General features: G+C 38.3%; 1 protein-coding gene across 1 annotated transcript in view; it reads left to right on the top strand.

Annotated features, from left to right (window-relative positions):
• Positions 1-23,944, top strand: part of LOC136864677 (stalled ribosome sensor GCN1) — a 599,881-nt gene that overhangs the window by 346,407 nt on the left and 229,530 nt on the right. The window contains exon 27 of the mRNA XM_067141987.2: positions 14,601-14,740. Coding sequence (XP_066998088.2) covers positions 14,601-14,740 — 140 coding nt within the window. The remainder of the gene's footprint in view (positions 1-14,600; positions 14,741-23,944) is intronic.

Here is a 23,944-nt window from a genome sequence, read left to right as displayed (position 1 = left end):
ACTTTTCATTGACTCGTGGGCTTTTGATGTGTTCAATTTTACGTTAGTACGTTGGTGTAAACATGGCTCCGAGGAAATTTTTAACTTTAAATGAAAATGTAGGTATAATAGACTATCATAAACGTGAGAAGTGTGGTATGCGTAAACTGTCCGAAGTGTTTAAGATTGGAAAGACGTGGGAAAGCAAGAGGAACTAGTGAAAGAATGGCATTTAAATGGCAACGAACAGCGCATTAAATTGTTTCAAAGTGGTAGTGGAGCTCTCATTGACAAGGCAACGCTAGAGTGGTTCGTTAAAATAAGTCAGAATGGCCCTGTGTCAGGATGAGTGATACAAGCAAAAGTGTTAGAATTCGCGACAGAATTAGGTATTGGAGATTTCAAAGCCTCGAATGGCTGGCTAGAAGGATTCAGAAAGCGACATGGTATCAACTTCAGAGTGATTTGCGGAGAATCATCCAGTGTTAATATGGAGATTGTTGACAACTGGCAAGAAAAAATACCTTCAATCATAGATGGGTATGCTCCGGAAAATATTTTGAATGCCGATGAAACTGGATTATTTTTCTGTGCTTTACCCGACAAAACTTTGTTTCAAAGGAAATCGTTGTACTGGTGGAAAAGTTGCGAAAGAACGTCTTGCGGTCTTGTTAATGTGCAGGTATGATTGGAGAATGGGAGGAGCCCCTTGTGATCGGAAAAGCTGCAAAACTAATGTGTTTTAAAAATATGGACGTTACGAAGTTTGGCATTGAATGGAAAGCGAATAGGAAAGCGTGGATGACCAGAGAAATAATGACAGAGTGGCTAGGACAATTGGACAGAAAAATGATACGCCAGGAGCGAAAAGTGTTATTATTCCTCGATAATGCAGCATCGCGTCCAGATACAATTAAGTTGCAAAATGTGAAGATCGTCTTTCTCCCACCAAATGTAACATCAGTTTCTCAGCTGCTTGTCCAAGGAGTGATCCAGAACTTCAAGGTCATGTACAGACAGTTAGTGATAAAGCACATAGTATCAAAACTTAATGGGAATGAAGTAACCCTTCAAACACTGACAAAGGGGCTGAATGTTCTCCAAGCAATTTCATGGATAACCAATGCATGGAAAAACATCATGGCCTCAACACTTTCTGAAAGCCGGGTTTCCCGCTAGTGGTGGACATCCCGAAATAGAATCGGATATCCTTCCTGACAGCATGGAAACAACACAAGAGTTGATTAATGCAGCAGGTTACAGTGTACAAGTGAACACCTACATCGAAATTGATTCAGATATTCCAACCGAGTGTGACAGTGGAGACACGAAAACGATTCTTTAGTCAATCCAAGGGAAGAAGGACAAAAATGAAGATTCTAACGAAAGCGGGAGTGAAGGTGATGCTAATGACGACTTTGAAGAAAATATGGAAATGAATGTACTGCCAATAACCTCGTACAGTGAGGCTCTCGGCTTTGTTAAGCGACTGAAAGAATTCTGTTATAAACAAAACGATGAAAAAGGTGTAAATTTGACCCAGGGTTTAATTGCACATAGTGAAAACATCATTGCTGAACCAAAATGGACAAAACAAACGAACATAAAGGATTTTTTCAACTGCTAATGTTTTACTGTACTGTGCCAGAGATTGCTACATCTGCATACTGATTTTAAGTTTCAAAAACTCATACGTTCTTAATTTTTACATGGTGAACGGTAATAGTGTACAGTGTGCTCAATAGAGGTTTCCAGAGAAGTGTTTTTGTCTCTTTAATACAGTGCATCGTAGCTGCAGCAGCCGATCTACAACTTTCTCATGTGAGTACAGTGCGGTATATTGTACAATACTGTATACAGTATGCAATTGAAGGTACATTTGTGAGAATTGTTAACACATACAACACATGGGTTACTGTGTTCCAACTTATGTTTAATGGTACCGGTTTCATAACCTCTCGCGGGCGGACACCCCTTCAGAACGGACATTTTTTTCTGTCCCAAAGGTGTCCGTTATAGGTAGGTTTTACTGTATTTACATAATTGAAAAATGCCCAAATACAGCACCTATATTTTATTATTTTGCTTTCCCCCTATTTTATGTCACCCGCATTTATCATTTCCCACATCCATCATCATTCTTCCCCTCCCACTTGAAAAACGATGCATCGAGGTTTTCCTGTGTTATAGTTTAGTATTATTGTATTGTAGTATTTCAGTATGAATATTCAACAAAGCCATGTGAATATTTTTAAAAAATAAAAATTTCTCTTCCTGTAACTGGCGTGCGGGGATAATTTGCATATACAGGGTATATTTTTGCATTTAGCTATCTACTCCGTATACATATTTCCGAGAGTTTTCCTAATTACTTCTGATGCTCTCAATTCTTCCTTCCAGTGTGTTTAGATTTAAGCCTTTTACAAGTCATGCAAATATAAATGAGAAATTAACAGCATGTTTTTGCAGACAGAAAGGAGCTGAACATGAATTATTGCTTTGTAAATACCGTATTTACTTGTGTATTAGACCCACTCGCTTATTAGAACCCCCCTGGCTTTTAGAGACGAAGAAAATGAAAAAAATAAATTTTGCCTATAAGACCCCACAACGTAATTCGTCAGAGAACGACGACGATTCCGCTTCGAAGCGGATATGTCTCGTGCAGCTCTGATGACATCGCACAAATTTGTGAATAGTTTCATCTGTACAACCTACAGAATGAAAATGCGTCGAATCCATGCGGTACATGTGTTTCGTAGTTAAGAAATATCTGCCTCTCTAGCGTAGGTCTACTGCAACTCTGATGAAGTCTCACAAATAGATGAATAGGCCTAGCTTTGTGTTCAACCCACAGTTGCAAGAATGCATCAGTCATGCTATATGTCTTTGTTTTGTAGTTAATAATGTCCGCCAGCATAATGGTTAGCACAATTAGTTGCTGTTTTCAGGGGTCTGACTTCGATTGCCGGTACCGTACTGCCAGGGATTTACGAATGGCAGGAAGGTTGATATGCGGTAAAAGCGTTACATGTAACTCCCCTCCACTGGGGGTATGTCTAAAAAGAGCTGTACCACCTCGGGATGAGGAAACGAGTTTAGTTGGGAAATATTCGTGGTGGTTGCTATTTATACAGCAGGTGAGATCTTTAACAAAGTGGTCTTTTAATATCTCGTAACTCGGGCCAATATAGGTATATATTTGGAAAGAAGTAAGTTTAAAACGTGATAAAGGCTATCCAATTAAAACAATTGTTTTACTCGCCAACGTACCTAACAATAATAATAATAATAATAATAATAATAATAATAATAAAAATTTTATGTCCCCATGTACTTTAAACGATTTTCGGAGACGCCAAAAAAACATACTAGGGTATGCATTAATTAAAAAAAGAGGCAACGAACGTACAAAATTAAACATTGTGATAATAAAACGCATTACCGCCACACCTGTAGATATCCATAAATGCAGTATAATTTCCTGTTATTTATTTTTATTTTTTCCGTCGAACATTTGGCATTCACAGGGCGATAATGTACCTAACTTAAACAATGTGGTCTGTCTTATCTCATGAACAGCTGTTTACACAAATCCTGATGTGATAAATGTAGAGAACAAGCATGAAATATACTTAAAAATAAGGGTCTATGTTCCGACAGCTGCAGTTATCAAAAGAATGGTTTCAGTTATATGTATTACATTCGGAAGTACAACACACAACATACGCTAGTTATCAGCTGGTGGTTAGGCATGCTTTCTACAGCATGGCTTTATTCAGAAGGAGTGGCTTCTGCTATATATACACAGACTGGGAATAGATTTACACTGTTTAGACTCTATAGTCGGAAACAAAATTATTTTTAAAGGGTTCAAAAGACAGGACCTCGTATGCTCTTGATTGCAGTGCATGGCTCAAAGAGAATGAAGCATGGCTGACGCGACTGACGAGAGATAGCAGTGAAGATGTCACTTTGAATGCCGACACGCCGGTTGCAAGGCAAAGTTGGCGGCGCAAGGCGATAATTCAAATGAAAGCAGTGATCAGTTTTACTGCATGATAGGCCTACTGCTGAACTGACAGAGACAAATGACTGGCCATTAAGTTCTTTTGTATCACTATTTACAGCAATTGTATGATAACGTGATACCCTTATCCCGTTCTTCTACGGGATCGAGTATGAAGTGAGACGAATCTTCGTAGCGAGTTTTTACAGCCGTATGCCCTTCCTAACGTCAACCTCACCATAGGAATTAATGAGATGTAACGAATGACGTGATATGTGTAACTAAAACGGTCTTTTATATGTACTGTAGGCCTAGAAGTAGTGTTCACCGTTTGTCTTGTTACGTTTAGAACTACTGCCTTCCGACGAAAATGGCCAGAGTAAAATACATTCTAAGTTTGTTAAATAATAGTATAGAATGTTTACACGTACAATTTATAGCTCTTTATAACCTAGAAGTCATGTGTTCGCTGTACAAAATTTTGAGGTTGTTGCACATTGGACCCCCCTTTATTATTTTTGGCTGTAAAAGTGGGGAAAAAAAGGGGTCTAATACGCAAGTAAATACGGTATAACGCCTAGCTTATTTTGCATAATTACTGATGAAGTACACTAATATGGTTCGTACACTGCTGTGTCATTGCTGATATTTGTGAACTAGAATTTAAGAAATGAGAAACGTGGTATAATTCACAAAATATTTCTTCTATATTTGACATTTTAAGTGTGTGGCTGCAGTTTCTGTATATTATGGTCTCTAGCAACTCCCAGGGAAGTTTCAGATGGAATTTCCTTCAAGGTGAACTGTTAATATTTTACAATCTCTGATTCTTGTGAAATGATTGTGTACTTTAATTGATATTAACATTTTAAATTTCTAGCTTCTTTATGCTTACCTTGCTAGCTGATCACGAGGACTTGTTCCAACTGTCAGATCACATAAGGAAAAGATTGATTTAGCATTTTATGTATTGCATGTTCAACTATGTACTTGATTCTTGACTCTCAAGTTTCTCAGCTCACTTTCACAGAGCTACTGATAGCTCCTGTTGCCACTGTTCTGCAAGTATTGTGAGGAATGTTTTCAATTACCTTTCCCAATTTGATGGAAGTCGTAGATTTGTGGGAAATGTTATCTGACATAATACACAACTTGGTGTACCTGCTCTATACCTACTTCAGAAGGCAGAGTTCTTGATGCAAAACCAGGGGGTAATCTTACAAGACCTGGAAATGACAGCTGAAACAGTGTGGGTAGAAATTACAAGTGGTAGCAATAAATTCCTCATCGTGTCATTGCATTGTACACCGAAGTCCTCACAGGTGCTGAACGATGCCTTGTTCTCCTATCTGGATTGTATACAGGAAGTACTGCATAATTTTGATGCAGTTTATTGCTGGTGACATACATCTTGAACTTTTTTCGAGTGGTTTAACATCACCTTAACACATTGAAGGCTTTTGGCTATGCAAGGATGGGAATGGGCTAGGATTGGAAGGTAGCGTCCGTGGCCTTTAGGTACAGTCCCACAATTGCCTGGAATCCTGAAATTGACATGGTGTAGGAATGCTGCCCTGGTGCCAAATAACTGGCCAATTGCTTTCTTGCCACTTTCTATGGCATTTTTCTCCACCAGGTAGTGTTCCAAGCTACCAACTTTACTCAATTTCCGTTCTACATTAAACCTGTCTGTTCCTTACTAATTCCTAATCAGTTACGTTGCTAGATTTAATTCCTTGATTTTCTGTTCTTCAAGCTATATTCATAACTTTGACCTACAGAAAATCCTCACCCAAAACTCCACTATAGAATAATATATAATTTTTCTCGCACTAATTGGAACAACCTTTCCTCACTTCTGTTGAAACGTCTTCCTGCCCCCTCACGTACTTCACCGGCAATATAAATATTAATGAGATATAACAAAACTGGGAAAAAGAAATCCTTTAATGTATTGATCATGCGGTGCTGAAAACAGAAAATAATATGAATCATGAAAGAGAATCTGGTGTCTGAAAGAGGAATAATTTTTACAGAAAGTGGAAGAAATATCTAAGCGACAGTAGGTGAGAAAAGTATAGACTGGCTAGGGACGAAACTGAATCATTAACCCTTTCCCGCCCACATTTTCACTCCGCTTATCCCCAGGTTTCAACCTATTTAGGAAAAATTGCAGCAGAGCACATTGTTTCACATAAAGTAAAATATAATAAAAACTATTGATCACAATGTACTCAAATTTTCAGTAATATTAGAAAATACACAATCACATCCTTTTCTCTGTTCATAGTCATAAGGTTGTTGGTTCAAACCTCCTCCCACCCCTTCTACTGGTGATACTCGACATAAAGGTATTCTGCATTTGTCACATTTTCGTGTTGTCTGAATCCCTCTAAACCAATAATCACGTGATTTTGGAAGTGCAATGATGCACATGTATATAAGATTTTACTTCCTCTGGGCAAGTGTCTTCCCATTCTGCATCTATATTACCGGAATGTGCCTGTTCGTATGCTGCATTGATATATATGCAATTGGCTGTCACTGAATAGTTTATCTCTTCCTACGCAAAAAAAAAAAATTCTCGTAACACTTTCCAAATTATGGGCAGGTTCAACATCATCCATATAATCATTTGGAGTAACAAAACAAAAAGTTTGTTACCTGAATTGCCGTGGAATCGCCATCAGGTCCGATTTCTCGATATCCGTTTTCACTTACATCACTGATATCACTAAAATTATCTCCGTCGATATGTTATTCACTCACTAAGAATCACCTCCACCCGTACTCAATGATTCTGTCATTTTCATCATCATCATCATCATCATCAATGTCCCACTCCAGTCGCCCAGGTGTATTTAACAAGCCTCCTCCACTCCTTTCTGTCCTTCCACATTTCCTGCTCCATTACATCTGTCACATCCAATCCAGCTTCTCTAATGTCCTTCCAAATCTGATCCGTCCACCTTCTTCTCGGTCTTCCAACTGGTCCCTTTCCCTTAACTTCCCTTTCCAATTCCCTTCTTGCTACCCGTTCCTTTCCCATTCTTTTTACATGTCTGAACCATTTCAGTCTTGCTTTCTGTATGTTCTGTACTAACGGTTCTATATTTAGCTCTTCTCTCTCTTCTCGTCTTTTTAACCAATGTTCTTAAAAATTTCATTTCTACTGTTTGGGTCGTACTATCTTATCTGATATTAGTTACCAGCGTTTCTAGTCCATATATTACAATTGGTATGAAATACTGTTTATATAATGTTAATTTCGTTCTCTTGGCCACTTTGTAATCCCATAAAAGCTCTCTGACTTCATGATAAAATGTTGTACCATTACTTAGTCTGTTATTAATTTCAGGGTTGTTTTCTTTATTTCCATTAATAATCCTACCCAGATATATATACTGTTCTACATTCTCTAACCGTTCTCGATCTACGTTCACTTGGCTTCTCTTTTTCTCTTTTCCACAGTATGACTAGTTTTCTTTTTACTAATTACTATTCCAAACTCCTTCAGATTTTCATTCCAAACATCCAGTCTCCTTTGTACTTCCTTTTCTCCCTTTCCCCAAATCACCACACCATCTGCAAATACAAAGCATTCACTTCATCACTACTGATACTTTGTTTTACACGTTTTATGATTTCACCCATCAATATAATAAACAATAATGGTGACAGTGCAGTTCCTTGCTTGAGACTTTTTTTTAAATAAAATGTTTTGTCACCACTCCCCACTCGTACACTGCTTTTACTCTCATGATACAACATTTTTATCTTGTTAATTAATGATTTTGGTACATTACTTTTCCGTAGGCATTCCTATACACTTTTTCTCTTAACTGTACCATAAGCTTTTTCCAAATCCAAAAGTAAAAACATGATTTCCTTGTTCCTTTCCAGGTGTTTTTCCGTTATTGTTCACAATGTAAATGTCAAGTCGGTTGTTAATCTATTAGACCTAAAGCCTATTGTTCTTCCTCTGTGTTCCTATTATATCCCTCAGTCTTTTGTCTATGACTTTCTCCATTATTTTTAGCCCATGTGATTATAGGGTTATACCTCTATAATTTTCACATTTCTTCCTATTTCCTTTCTTGAGCAATGATACAATGCTTCCTTGTTGCCAATCTTCAGGTCATTTTCTTTGCCTATATTCAGCTCAGTTTCAATATCCGCACTATTCAATCTTGCCATATTGATGAACGAAATAGCTCGCCTGCGCTCGCACAAGTTCAAGACCGTTGCCTAGGCTACTTCAAGAGAGATTATCGCTTTTCATTTACTTCCTAATCCTTGTATATTGTATGACGTGTTCATAAATCCCTTATAAACACTTTACTGCTGAAAAAATACAAAGCTATCGCATAGATCGCAGACGTGTGCACATGATGCAGCCGGGCGCTTTCGGGCGCTAAGGACTGGAAGGCAAAGTGAACAGGCGAGCGCTAAGGGCAGGAAGGGGTTAATCCAAGACTCATACAGTTCATATATCCACAGCCTTGGTTCCAATACTATAGAAAGATGGACTTCAGTCAAAAGCAGCAACTGTGCCCATCTGGGCTTCAAGTACAATGGACTCTCGGTTCCTTCTCCCCGAAATAGCATACACATTTAACTGTAAATTTAAAAATAACTTTACCACAGCTGACAAGGACACCTTCTCTCACTCCATTAAACAGTCTCTACCAAAAATGAGGTCCGAGAAATCGTTTGGAAAACCAGGCCCCATGCAGTGGAAAATCCAAATAATGCACCAGCAAGAATTCTCCACAGCTGTGCAATGCATTGACACCTTCCCTTTTTACAATGTTTAATATAAAGCTAATGTCATTCCCATGTTCAAAGATTTAAAGTTAAAAACTTCATGATTGTTCCGTATTGAATAGAGAAATAAGATGATGTACAATATTATAGGGAAGGATCCACCTTTCAATACGCCGTAGTAAAAAGTAGTTACAACCTGTTTATTGGGACCGGTTTCAACGCATTTCAAGTGTCATCATCAGCCAATTAGCGAAGATCTTAAAACAACTAATATATTGAACACAGGCAAAATATTAACATTGTATCATATCGTAGCAATTCTCTTGACTGTGATTATTGTGTTTTGAACATTAACTGAATTGCTACGATATGATACAATGTTAATATTTTGCCTGTGTTCAATATATTAGTTGTTTTAAGATCTTCGCTAATTGGCTGATGATGACACTTGAAATGCGTTGAAACCGGTCCCAATAAACAGGTTGTAACTACTTTTTACTACGGAGTATTGAAAGGTGGATCCTTCCCTATAATATTGTACATCTTCTTATGTTCAAAGATGGTAAGAGAGAAAATGTAGACAGCTACCACCCAGTCTCTCTAATATCTGGTATCTATAAATGCGTGGAACACCTAATTGGTAAACAAGTACTAGATTTTCTTAATGAGAGACATGTGAATAACAACCATCCTGTATTGCACTTCTAATAAAAGCAATTTGAGTTGCAACATTCCTTGGACCAAACTAGCATTTCCCAAGTGTACTGCGTAGCTCTTAACTGGAGCAAGATGTTTGACCAAGTACCTCATCGACGACTATTGTTAAAACTCGCCGAGTATGACATTCAAGCCAAGCTGCTGGGCATGATCGAGATTGTTCCTAGTAGGTCGCAGTGCGTTGTGTTCAGTATGGCCAAGTCGGATCAAACTATGGTGACTGGTTGTGGTCCAAGGTAGTGTGATAGGGCTGCTACTGTTACAGATTTTTATGCTGGATCTACCAGGTTGTGCATTGTCTGCTTCGATGCAGTTTGCTGTTGACACAATGGTTTAGAGGCATTTGAAAAAAGAGCTATGTGGATGGGTTCCAGTTGGACCATGATAATGTGGCCCTGTGGCGCCGTGCAAATGGAATCTTTTTAAACGTACAGAAGTGTAAATATGTCCGACTTGTTGGCTGAATGGTCAGCACACTGGCCTTCAGTTCAGAGGGTCCCGGGTTCGATTCCCGGCCAGGTCAGGGATTTTAATCGCATCTAATTCTTCTGGCTCAGGGACTGGGTGTTTGTGCCTGTCTCAACACTCTCCTATTCATATTCAGACAACATACTATACTACCAACCACCACAGAAACCCGCAATAGTGATTATATCCCTCCATATAGGTTTGGTGTGAGGAAGGGCATCCAGCCGTAAAACAGGGCCATATCCATATGTTCGATGCAGTTCACACCTGCGACCCCACAGGTGTGGGGAAAAAGCGGTAGGAGAAGAAGTGTAACTTTGTTGTTGTTTGTCATCAGTCCTTGGACTGGTTTGATGCAGCCTGCATGCCACCCTATCCTGTGCTAACCTTTTCATTTCTATGTAACTATTGCATCCTACATCTGCTCTTGTCTGCTTGTCATATTCATATCTTGGTCCTCCCCTGCCATTCTTACCACCTACACTTCCTCAAAAACCAACTGAACAAGTCCTGGGTGTCTTAACATGTGTCCTGTCGTTCTATCTCTTCTTCTCATCAAATTTAGCCAATTCGATTCAGTATTTCTTCATTCGTAATTCGATCTATCCATCTCACCTTCAGCATTCTTCTGTAACACCACACTTCAAAAGCTTCTATTCTCTTTCTTTCTGAGCTATTTATCGTCATGTTTCATTTCCATACAATGCCATGCTCCAGATGTAAGTTTTCAGAAACAATCTTTCTAATTCCTATATCAATGTTTAAAGTGAGCAAATTTCTTTTCTTAAGAAAGCTCTTCCTTGCTTGTGCTAGTCTGCGTTCTATGTCCTCCTTACTTCTGCCAACGTTACTTATTTTACTACCCAAGTAACAGTATTCCTCTACTTCCTTTTAAGACTTCATTTCCTAATCTAATATTTCCTGCATCACCTGCCTTTGTTCGACTGTACTCCCTTACTTTTGTTTTGGACTTATTTATTGTCATCTTGTACTCCTTACCCAAGACTTCGTCCATACCATTCAGCAGCTTCTGGAGATCTTCTGCAGTCTCAGATAAAATGATATCATTGGCAAATCTCAAGGTCTTGATTTCCTCTCCTTGGATTGTGATTCCCTTTCCAAATTCCTCTTTGATTTCCTTTACTGCCTGTTCTATGTAAAGATTGAAATGGATGGGGGACAAACTGCAGCCTTGCCTCATTCCTTTCTGGATTGCTGCTTCTTTTTCAAAGCCCTCGATTCTTATGACTGCACTCTGATTTTTATACAGATTGTAGATAATTCTTCGTTCTCGGTATCTGATCCCAATCACCTTCAGAATTGTAAATAGCTTGGTCCAATCAACATTATCGAATGCCTTTTCTAGATCTACGAATGCCATGTACGTGGGCTTGTCCTCCTTAATTCGATCCTCTAAGATCAGATGTAAAGTCGGGATTGCTTCACATGTTCCTACATTTCCTCTGAAGCCAAATTGATCTTCTCCCAACTCAGTTTCAACTTGTCTTTCCATTCTTCTGTAAATAATACATGTTAAAATTTTGCAAGCATGAGATTCTAAACTAATGGTGTGGTAGTTTTCACACTTTTCAGCACCGGCTTTCTTGGGAATAGGTATAACAAATTTCTGTCAAAAATCGGATGGCACTCGTACATCTTACACACTAAGTGGAATAACCTTGTCATGCTGGTTTCTCCTAAGGCAGTCGGTAATTCAGAGGGAATGTCATGAATTCCAGGTGCCTTGTTCCTATTTAGGTCTCTCACAGCTCTGTCAAACTCAGACCTCAATATTGGGTTTCCCATTTCATCAGCATCAACACCCTCTTCTTGTTCCTGAACCAAATCATCTACATCTTTACCTTGATACAGCTGTTGGATATGTTCCTGCAATCTTTCTGCTTTGTCTTCTTTCCCTAGAAGTGGCTTTCCATCTGAGCTCTTAATATTCATACATCTAGATTTCCTTTCTCCAAAAGTTTCCTTGATTTACCTGTATGCAGCATCTACCTCTCCTAGGACCATACAACCTTAGACATCCTTACACTTCTCCTTCAGCCATTCTTCCTTAACTACCTTGCACTTTCTGTCCATTTCCTTCTTTAATCACCTGTATTCCTATTTGCCCTCTTCATTTTTTGCATTCTTGTACTTTCGTTGTTCATCCATCAGGTCTAGTATCTCCAGAGTTATCCACTGATACTTAGCTGATCTTTCCTTTCTTCAGCAGCCCTAGAGACATTATTCTTCACGACTGTCCATTCTTCCTCTGTTGTGTTGTCATCAGCCTTTTCTTTTTTCCTTGTGCAACATGTTAATTGAAACAGTCCCTCACACTCTTTTCATTCAACTTGTCTGGATCCCATCCCCTTGTATTCCATTCTTTCTTCAATTTCTTCAACTTCAGATGGCATTTCATGACCAACAAGTTGTGGTGAGAGTCCGTCTGCTCTTGGGAAAGTTTTGCATTCCAACACCTGGTTTCTGAATCTCTGCCTAATCATAATGAAGTCTATTTGATACCTTCCAGTGTCTGCAGGTCTTGTCCGCGTATACAGCCATCGTTTTTGGTGTATGAACCAAGTATTGGCAAAATGACTAAATTATGATCAGTGCAGACTTCAATCAGCCGACTTCCTCTTTTGTTCCTTTGTCCCTGTCCGAATTCTCCTACTGTATTATCTTCTCTTCCTTGGCCTACCGCTGCATTCCAGTCTCCTATCACAATTAGATTCTCGTCACCTGTTACGTATTATATTAAATCTTCTATCTCTTCATATATTTTTTAATTTCCTCATCATCCGCCGAACTAGTAGGCATATAGACCTGCATTATTGTGGTGGGCGTTGGTTTGGTGTCTCTCTTAATGACGGTATTTCTTTCGCTATGCTGCCCTATTTTATTATTAAACCAACTCCTGCATTTCCCCTGTTTGATTTTGTGTTGATAATTCGGTAGTTACCTGACCAAAAATCCTGTTCTTCCTGCCAATGTACTTCACTTATACCAACATCATCTAACTATAGTCTATTCATCTCCCTTTTCAGATTCTGTAATGTACCCCAACGATTCAAACTTATAACATTCCACACTCCGACTCGCAGAATGTCAGTAATCCATCTTCCTGATGATCGCCCCCTCTCGTGTAGTTCCCACCTGGATATGAATGGGGGACTAGTTTACCTCCAGAATATTTTACCCGAGAGGAAGCCATGATCAGTACATCATTCCTGCAGAGAGAGCTGCATGTCCTCGGGAGTTAGTTACGGCTGTAGTTTCCCCTAGCTTTCAGCCGTGTAGCAGTATCAACACATTTAAGCCATGTTGAGTATTATTACAAAGCCATATGTCAATCATGTAGACTGCCGCCCTTGCAACTTCCGAAAGTTCATCTGCGGCTTAGCTATCTGCTTCATTGGGACACGCAAGCCTCCACACAACGGCGAGGTCCCATGGTTCGCAGGGGAGGAGTGTAAATATATCAGGTTAATAACTACATTCATACTAATATATTGCATCAAATTTCGTTTCATGGGAAGAACATGACCCCTTGCACATCAAAACTACTTTGTGTCCATACTTGCAGTAACTAAAAGTAGAACATGCATGTGGAGAAGATAAGGTGCAAAGCATACAGAGTCTTAGGATTTATCTGATCTGTAGTGGGTGCTAGAAAGTGATTTAGACAGCCTATTTTATGCTATTACTGCCAATATTATTGTACAGGCTTCCTTCTTGGCACCCTACTACAGTACTGGACACGACTAAATTAGAGGGAGTTCAGTGCTGAGCAGAACAATTAATTGCCCAACATAGTCATTTAAACACAGCCGGGTCTCTGCCTCCCATAGCCATTTTCTGTAAACAGATAGTATTGCTTTTCTGCGAAAATCCCTCAAGGTAACACACGTCGGCTTCCACTTACAGCTGAACTATCATTCCATCCAAAGATGTTGGAGGGGTGTCCCTTTTCCCTCCACTTCCAAGAACAGCTAATCAAAGAGTCTTCTCTATATTCTTTATAGGTTCTGCTCAGCTTTGGAATGAACTCTCACCACAGGGAAAAAAAACTTTTTATTTCAAAATTTTGTAAATGTGTAAAGAGAATGTATATTTAATTAAACCTGTAAATAACGTAAATGTTCTTGCCTGGATGAATGTTTACTTGATTCTGTGTGTGCAATAGCTTAAGATAGAATGAATGTGTGTGTGTGATTAGTTCATGATACACAAGAAAACATATGAATAATTATGCAAATGCAATGATCGTATATAAGAGTACTGTCCTGTCCACTTAATGACCTTTCCTCATGCCATTTGTGAGCAACATAATGTTTATATAGGATTAGTTTTTGTGATTGTCTTTATAAATAAATCAGCCTGTGAAAAAAATCAGGTAGTTTATAAATGTATTTATTCAAAAATCACTTTCAGCAGACTGAAGACAGTAACAGCCAAAAATTGAGAGAGTTAAAAATGAAAAGAAATGGCTTCCAATATCACACAAAATAAAGTATTTGTCTGAAAGAATAATCTCTACTCCATGTTTATTTATAGCTATTAGACAAGCTTAAGAGGAAAACAATAGCATATACAGGATGCAGTTGTGCTGAAATGTTTCCAATGATGTTCAGTAATGCATTTTATCATGTCTTTACAGAAATCATAAGCACTGCTGAACGAACAGATATAGCTCCCCATGTGAAGGATGGCTACATAATGATGTTCATTTACATGCCTGTTGCTTTTACTACAGAATTTACTCCGTATATTGGTCAGATTATTAATCCAATCCTGAAGGTAAATACAAATACCTTATTAAATTTTAATATCCTGTTTTGAGCAATATAAGTATTTTTAGTTATTCTATATATTATGTTATAAATGCTTGGGTAATGAATGTGGTGTGACATAACACTAGGGGGTGGAAGCCCAAGTTTGAAGCAAATGCCCTAGTTAAAGAGAGGGTATCATATTGTTATGTTCTCAAAATTTTAGTGTGTTTGGGGAGCTGCGGATGATAGATGTTGCTTTGTTGGTCATGAGTACTAATTTTTTTTGATAGTCTGTGATGTTTGGAACATCACAGCATGTACAAAATTATCGAACTATGTAATTAATTGGAAAGATGTGTATATTGAATTAGTTGTAGGTCATTTTTAATTTGTCATCCATTTCACATCATCATTTCATTTCTTTAGATCACGGCTATAACGTATTCTGAACGAACAACTTCTTGAGTAAGGTATTACAACATCAATTGTATTAATAGCTTGCAGTAAATTTCCAGTAGCCGAGGTCAGGTGACTCGACTCGCCATGCTAATTTTAGCCCGTTACCACGAAAAAGGCGTCGTCAAGCTTGCAAGAGTCCTTACCCCTTCCATACTCTGAAGAGACAGTTAAAGCCTTGTTAATGCCTACTTTTCGAAGTTCGCTACATGACTCTCTGATTGCCCGGAAAAGTTCAACCTATGTGAATGGACGTTATGGAACGAAATGATCAATATACGATGGATAGGAGAAGGGATAGTAAATCAGATCTTACTGGACCATGTGTTATGGTACATGGAGGGAGATTTTGGAGTCTACATATATCAACGACAAGAGCTGGAGAGCATCTGTCGGTCAATTCTAACCTATTCTATCATTACATCGGAGGAGGGCTGTGCGTCTTGACATCGGAGAAGGTCTTAACTGCTGAAGATCTTAACCTAGTTCACTTCGCATCTGAGTAGAGCACTACTCAAAATTACTCTCATTGAGACCTGATTATCTCAGTGAAGAGAGTTAGTCGATGAGAGACCGGTTTTGACTGGTATAGGACAGGAGAAATTTTGTTATGTATTTAGTTACGCTATACTTCTGTAATTTAAATCTAAGAATTTCATTTTTGTCCGTATTGAACTGAGAATGGAAGATAGGAAACTTAAAAGGGTCCACCTTTTCAATACAAAATTGTTATAGTTTATTACAACATATATTTACATTTGGAACTAGTTTCGACGCTGTTTGGCGTCATCTTCAGCCAAAATGTGGGAAATAGGCTAGCATGTAGACATTTATATTACACAAGGCATTATATTAAACAATACACATCTTGTAAGGAGATAAAAACAGGGACAAATATAGAAACAAATGAATCGTTGAGAAAGCAAAAGTTATACATATTAAAAATAACCTTAACCACACATCTTGCAGTGCGTAAATATTTGCCTTGAATGATTCCTGAATACAAAACGCACGCGTACACACTTCTGAAGAGCCAGCAGGCAGGAAAAAGTGAGGTGAAACCTTTAGAGTTCTTCTGAGAAGAATTCATCATTTTCTTTATGTTCGGACTAACTAATGAAGTCTCCCTTGAGTTCCTGATAAACATACACAACAGGAAAAACTCCTTCACTCTCAACAATAGCTATAAAGACCAACGGTAAATTGTATTTTAAATACTGTGCAGAGACGTGAAAGCATGATCTTGAACATGATATAACTTCTTCATTTAATCACCTTTGAAAGCCTCTCTCTATATTACGTAGCTTCATTAACACCACCCTTCTGTAGATGCACAAAATAATCTTGTAATCTTCACAGGTCCGGTATTCATCTCGACAAGAATATAAAATTGGTATTAAGGAATTCGTTTTCTGAGAGTTTGGAGGTTGACTGTGCCAGTATTTGTGGTGTATTGTTGCAGCGTTACGTGTAGGGTGGGGGCAGGTTTCTATGATGTTTTTTGCGGGACATAAGGCGGTAAAGCTATGGCGCGAGATGAAGAGGAGCAGGGCGTGTTGGATAGTTTAGGTCTGGGGAGCGGCCATTGTTGGATTAGGAGGGGAGAGGGAAGGAGCGGTAGGGGAGGAGGAGTGGAAGGAGGGGAAATATGGAGGGTGATGTGGTGAAAGTGTGTGGCGTGACAAAGTATTATGCATAATGTGAAAGACAGATCTGTTTTTCGGGATATTCATGTTTTTGAAAAATTCAATGAGAAAGTCGAATAGGATCTTTGGTTTCTCTGAGATATCATTTAAGTTTAGGTTGGGATTGAAATATTGGTCTAAATGAATATAGAGGTTTTCAGTGACGTCTAGGAAAGAACCTTTGTTTAGAATATCTAATACTTCAAGATCTTGATTTATTTCAGTAAAGTTGTGCTTAAATTCTTTTATATGTAGGCCGACCGCAGAAAAACGGTTGTTTTTTATGGCATTGACATGTTCTGCATATCTGATTTTAAAGCTGCGTCCTGTTTGCCCTAGGTAAGAACTTTTGCAGTCTTGGCAAGAAAACCTACATACACCTGATTTAGAAAAAGGACTACTTTTATTTATTGATGAAGAGTTGTGTAGGATCTCTGTGCTTCTATTGTTAATACGAAAGGCTATTTTAACGTTGTGTTTTTTAAGAATGTTAGTGACGTAAATTTCTTTATTGAAGGTAAATGTGGAAAACGTGGCAGTGCTAGTGTTGTCTTTTATTAGGGTGGTTTTTGGGCGGTGTCTGAATTTATTGATTATTCTTTCAATAAAGGATTCATTATATCCATTAAATTTTGCTATAGAGCGAATGGTGTTCAATTCTTTATTTAAGTTTTTTCTTGACATCGTATCGTTAATTTTGTATTGAAAAGGTGGACCCTTTTAAGTTTCCTATCTTCCGTACTTCTGTAATACGGAAGAATACAAGTTTATTCTCTCCATGAATGTAACCCAAGGTGATTTTGCTATTAAAATTAGGACTCATTACAACTTTATGTAAGGAGTACTTCAGGAAGTGTTAGTCAGGAAAGTCATTGTTCAAGTAGTCAGCTATGCACGAATCAGAAATAGGACTGGTACCTACTAGAGATGACGACGCCAGCACTAGAGGTCCATTGAGCATCAGCTGTTACATAGATTGTGTCCATATAACAGTCCACAAATGGTGAGCTAATGGCATAAATTACTGCAAGTCTCCTTGCAACAGTTCAGTTTATTAAATTTATTTCATTAAATTTTTCTTTTGCTTCCGTAAGTTCAGAGTTCGTATATGCGCCGTCACTTTTTTCATTCTAATAAAGTTATTTAATTGGTTATTGCAGAAATTCTTACTAACAATCGTTAGTTTGAAAGTAAGTGTGTGCTTAATGGTTGGTATTCAGTCACCCCACCTCTGGGAGTATTTAGTCTCATTACCTATTATAATGATAATAATAATTATTATTATTATCAGCTATCATCTTCAAGCCATAATTTTGAATGCTGGCGCCCATGGGATATTGCTTATGGAGAAGTATATGAGCAAGTATGTATTCATGTTATTAAGGTCACCCGGCACGTCACATTTTGTCGCGTATCTGTGGGCAAGAGTGGGTACGTCACAATTCTTGCTTTAGGAACTAGCGACATTATCAGCCTTGTCACAAGCAAGAACTGCAAGGTGACCAGAAAATCATTATTTTCAGGTAACTTGTCAGAGGTCTAATATATTGTGATCTACTTGTGAAATGTAGAGAAGAGTAAGTGAAATTTTTTTAAATGCTGGTTTACAGTATCTTTCCTTACTGGCTGTGTTGTATTTGGTGTGTATGCTTGTGTCCACATGGCCATGTATTTAGTGAATAAGTTGTATAGTTTATATAAAGAGCAGAATGGTAATTTCAACTTGGGGCCAGTTCTACCACATACGGTAAAGTAATGCTTAACTTGCCCTCGGTGTGAAATTATATTTCCGTTAGATCACTCCTATGTAGCACTGTCGGCAGCATAAATCGTAGTTACTGGGTACGTAATTTATTGACAATTTCGAGGTTTCGATAAAACTTTACCTGCCAGGCAAGTGTTGAGAGCTGAACATTATTATCTGTACTCTCGTTGACATAACGCCTAAATTACCTTAGTATGTTGATAAAGATATGATACCATAACAGTGCTCTGTATTGTATTGCAGGTGTTTAAGCGTGAATACTTCCGAATTGAAACTTTCACATTACCCTCTCGCATCTGTAGTGCCAGGGTACACAAATTATACGTCAAGCTTTCACGAAGAAACTCTACAGGGGTACTTGGGAAATTATCTCAATGGGCTATAATTTTCAAATTTTACATTTCCTGTTTTCTAACTTCAGGTATAACATGTTACATGTACTAATACCACATCAAACATTTTTCGTAGCGTAATGGCTAAGGATCTCGCTTTTTAACATGTGTTAGTACATAAGTTCGAGTCCTCCTTATGATGGTTTCTTTTACTTTCATAATTGGCTGTTGAATTCATCTGCATGCCTTTTTTTCTTTTATTTTCACATGTTCTTTTATTGATAACTCCTCACCGATGGGGAATATTTGACTACCGTTTTACCCAGTGGACTGAGGCGATTCAGGTGTGAGCACTAAAGAATGCAGCGTTCTCTTTAAAAATTCACTGTTACAGCAGTTTAGCTTAGATTATTTTCAAATGTTTACAGTAGAGACTCAAAACAATGTAGTTTAGATTCATTGACTTTATATTTACCTTACTGTCTACTAATGGAGAAGAGACCTTCCACACTTTATACAGAATAAAAATGTTCTTGTACTGTATTTGTATGGATTGTTTCACAATGCAATGAAAACTAGTACACTCAGGAGCTTTAAGCGGAAGAATCTGGAATGCTAGTTCAAAGATTCATTGAGCACAAATCCCAGGTTAATGAGATGTTTAGTTCATCAGGAAGACAGCATGTACTTTGGCGTGTTTCATAATCAATTACTTTGTCTTGAGCACCATGCATTCTCATTTCATATGTTGTGTGTCCACCCTCATTTGCTCTGTTCAGTCTGGTCTAGTGCTCTTATCGTCTGATTTATTAAAACTTCATTACTTCTTTATCATTCAAACTGCACAGTGCCATGTTTCTGCACCATGCAGTATCATATTTCAAAGTGATAGCAAGTAATTAAGTCGTGAGAGGTTTCAAGGCGTTGAAAGAATTATAGGAATCCTAATCAGATAATATCAAGGTGATATATACTATCATTTTACACAAGATAACATTGTGCGGTGTTATATCTGCTAGAACACAGCAGAAATACGCTCTCAAGCAGAAAGAGGTCGGACTGTTTCAAACTCCTTAGCAAGAGAAAGAGAGAAGCTGATTTGAGATGATTCATACATTTGAAGATATACCTTTTCCATCTTGATAACTGTAAAACTATACAGGCTAGAATAAGGTGAAGTTTAGGCCTACAGGGGTCTATACAACACATGGAAGTCAGCAGCTTATGAAGAAAGAGAGGTGTATAAGACATATGGAGGTCGGCATCAAAAGGATGTATTTCATTCAAATGTTTAATCACAATGTTATATTTATTGGGAAAATGTGCTACTTCTAGAAAGTGATGGTATGATTAATTCCAGTAGTCATTGATATGCATTTAGGACCGTCTCCCAGGTGGCAAATTCTTCATCAATTGTTTACTCAAGTCTTTTCTTAAATTATTTCAAAGAACTTTGATATTTATCGAACATTTCCCTTCATAAATTATTCCATTCCCTAATTCCTCTTCCTATGAACAAATATTTGCTAAAATTTGTCCTCTTGAATTCCAACTCTTACCTCCATAAATGAATAAATGAAATAAATTATCGATAAAAGGAAGCACGTGGAACCATACGAGACCACAGACCTAGTCGCAAATACAGTAAAACCTCGTTAAGAAGTTTTTGCAGGGGACAAAAGAAAGAGCATGTTAAGCGAGAAAACTTACTACTGAATATACGAATAAAAACTATCCAACAGATATGGAAACACTAGGTAAGATTTTTTCCGACGCGAGGGCATTTTACGTCATATTTGCGGGTACATTGAAAACTGTATGTACCATTTCTAAAGATAAGAGGAAAGTATTAAAAGATATGGAAAACACAAGAGAACAAATATGAAAATCTTTTCAGCTGGAGTTTATAAAATGAGTGTGGAAAAAGGTGCGAAAAACAACATATGAAAATGTGCTCGGGAGCCAATAAAATATCGAAGTATTATTGCAGATCACACTCTTTCTAAAACAAATGTTAGTAGAAAAATTTTATTTCAGAACAGTGGATTATTACACATTACTTTCTGGTCACACTCTTGGACAGTGAATTGGAGGTTGCGCTCGTCCATGTGTGACCGCGAGGAATCAGGAGGAATGACTTTGACTACCATTTTGAAAAACTTTGACCAAGTCGAATGATAGCCGAAACTCGAAGATGCAAGTTGGACATTCACGACCTCTGCGCAGTTAAAGATGCGGATGCCAGTCCACTTTCTGAAAGACTTCATTTGGTCTTCATTAGTAACGAATTTCACGACCTTTTCCGTATCCATACTAGGCTATCACAAGACAAATATGCATCATACTAGTCAATTTCACATGATTATGTTCCTAATCCAGATATAGGTCACTGTATCGTGTAACAGAACTTCACTGTACCACTCAACGTAAAATACATTTCTAACTTCTGAATGGAATGCGAAATACAAGCACAAATAGCCTCACTGTGTTATTCACCAGTCTTGCTGCTAACCAGCAAGCAAAACTGAATATTCCTGAGGCTAACGGCTTGCTCTCTGAACGTGCAACTTATCCTGTGAAGTTCAGGAATTTAAGGCCTTTCCAGTAATCGCGCAACTGTGGCAACGTATCTTACCAGAGTTGGAAATCAAGTTTGTTTCATAAGGTATGACAAATACCCCTTTCAGACCTGAAAGAAAACTGGAGGTGTGCATTTTTGTTTGTACATCAAAATCAGACTAAAATGCTCTTAAATACATATATTTTTAGTTTAATTTACTAAATAAAAATTAACATCTGGAAAAACAAAATAAAATGTTCTGTTTTTCAGAACAATTAAAATCTTATAGATAACATTTCTCACATAGATAGAGTAAGAGTTCCGCTTTTCCAGTCCTTTCGGTGGCAGGACCCAGCACTCCCGTATGCATTGCCTGTAAGAGAAACCCAGCTCACACAATTGTGAATATCAACATTCAAAACCTCGTGGTATTACGCACGATGTATGTTAACAATTTACGTTCACTAAACAATTTACACACTTCATCGATTGTATTCTGATATTCAGTAAAGCTTCTAGATGAATATGAATGCAATAAATAGATAAATACTTTCAGCATTACTGCTTCCCGCCATTTTTCCGATCAAGTGTATTTTTAAACTCTTCTTTCTGAACCCTAGTGGTCAAGTGCTAAATAAAAACAACTAATGTACATACATGCTATGTGTCCCTCATAAGCACTGCAGTCCTGTCTAGGGCCAGGAAATTGTCAGATACGCTCAGACATATATAAAATACGAACCTGCACAATTGTGCGTACACGGTCTGAAAGGGATAAAATTTTCAGGGCTTGGAAAAATGTGATCATACTAAGCGGTAATAGCAAAATTTTGTGACTCGATAACGGAGGTATTTTTATATAGATTTAATACGATGAGACTCGGGGCTTCGAATTTACGACGTGCTAAGCGGGAAGCTGTTAATGAGGAACGCACTTGGAAGGTTTCACTGTAGAGGGTTGTAGAGGCACTTCATTCACAGAAGCCTGCAGATAGAATGCTAAAAGGCAGAAAGTCCATTAGGAAGACATGTGTTTACTTATATGGATGCATGTAAAATACGTAGAGTTGAGAGGAACAGCAGCAGATAGCAAAAATAACCTTAAATTTAAATTAATAGACTAAGATGGTTTGTGGTGCAAGTTTCTGTAGCCACGTCTTAGTTTGTGAACAATGGCCAATGACTGAGTGACCTAATAAGTGGTCCTGAGAGTCGGGATACCATTCACTGTGGAATTGGAGTAAGCATCTCGGATATATTCTGAATTGTGGTCCTCCTTTTTCTCAGGCGACTAGGACAATATAATCTACCCGTGGTCCCTAACCTGTTAGAGGAGAGATCCTCACTTGGACTAGGTGCAAGTCTGGTAGCATCCTGCTTCACAGAATTTACCGAGCTCAGAACGTTTTAAGCAAACCTCGGATCTATGGGAGTAATGGAATCCTACTTCCATTTGGCAGGCGAGGGACTCCTAGGAAATAATTCGTGAATGAAATGAAATGAAATTCGATGGGGAGCTGTCAATATGAATGGAGTGTACGGAAGAAAGTAAAACTGGCTGCGTCAGCAAAGAGGATACATCTGGATCTGTTAAGATTTAATGATATTCGGGTAAAGGGAGATAACAAGGACAAAGTAGGAGACTCTAAAATGTTCTTGACTGGTGTTAAAAGGAAGGGCAGGGTGTTGTGTAGGACTGTTCATCAGAAATACTATCGCATGCAGCGTAGTTCAAGTAGGCATGTAATTCAGCAAATGATGTGGCTAGATCTGGCAGTTTGAGGAATTAGGACTAGAATTGGCTTGTATTCTCGGTGAGGGTGCAGATCAGGAGGAAGTTGACAAGTTTTATGAAGCATTGAATGACATCGTAGTCATGGTCAACAGCGAAAAGAGGATAGTGCTAATGGGCGATTTCAGTGGAAGAGTTGGAAATAGAACAAGGAACCCCCTGTGGGTGGGGGGACGCAGACGAAGAATACACCCATGGTATCCCCTGCCTGTCATAAGAGGCGACTAAAAGGGGCGACCAAGGGATGATCGAATTGAAACCATGAAACTACTTGTGATTAGTACCACCACACGGGGAACACCATGGGTCGCTTTTACTTGCACGTAGTACCACTCTGTTAGATACCAAATAGGTTTGTGATTAGTAGCAAAAGAGGACAGTGCAGACTTTTACAGTACCTGTGATTAGTGCCACTATATGAGCGACTCCATGGTTCTGGCTTGCCTATGATTAGTACCCTCTATATGAGGAACACCACGGGATAATGAGAGTTCCTGTGGTTAATACAGTTATATGATGAACACCATAGGTGTGTATTACAAGTGCGAATTTCATTACCTGTGAGTAGTACCATATTGTGTGGAACACCGCTACACATGGGAAGGTAGGGCACCAGATCCACAATAAACTGACTGTGAA

The sequence above is a fragment of the Anabrus simplex genome, chromosome 2, assembly GCF_040414725.1.
Source record: "Anabrus simplex isolate iqAnaSimp1 chromosome 2, ASM4041472v1, whole genome shotgun sequence".
NCBI lineage: Eukaryota > Metazoa > Arthropoda > Insecta > Orthoptera > Tettigoniidae > Anabrus > Anabrus simplex.
The sequence above is the reverse complement of the archived record's forward strand: the minus strand, read 5'-3'. Positions and strand labels throughout refer to the sequence as shown.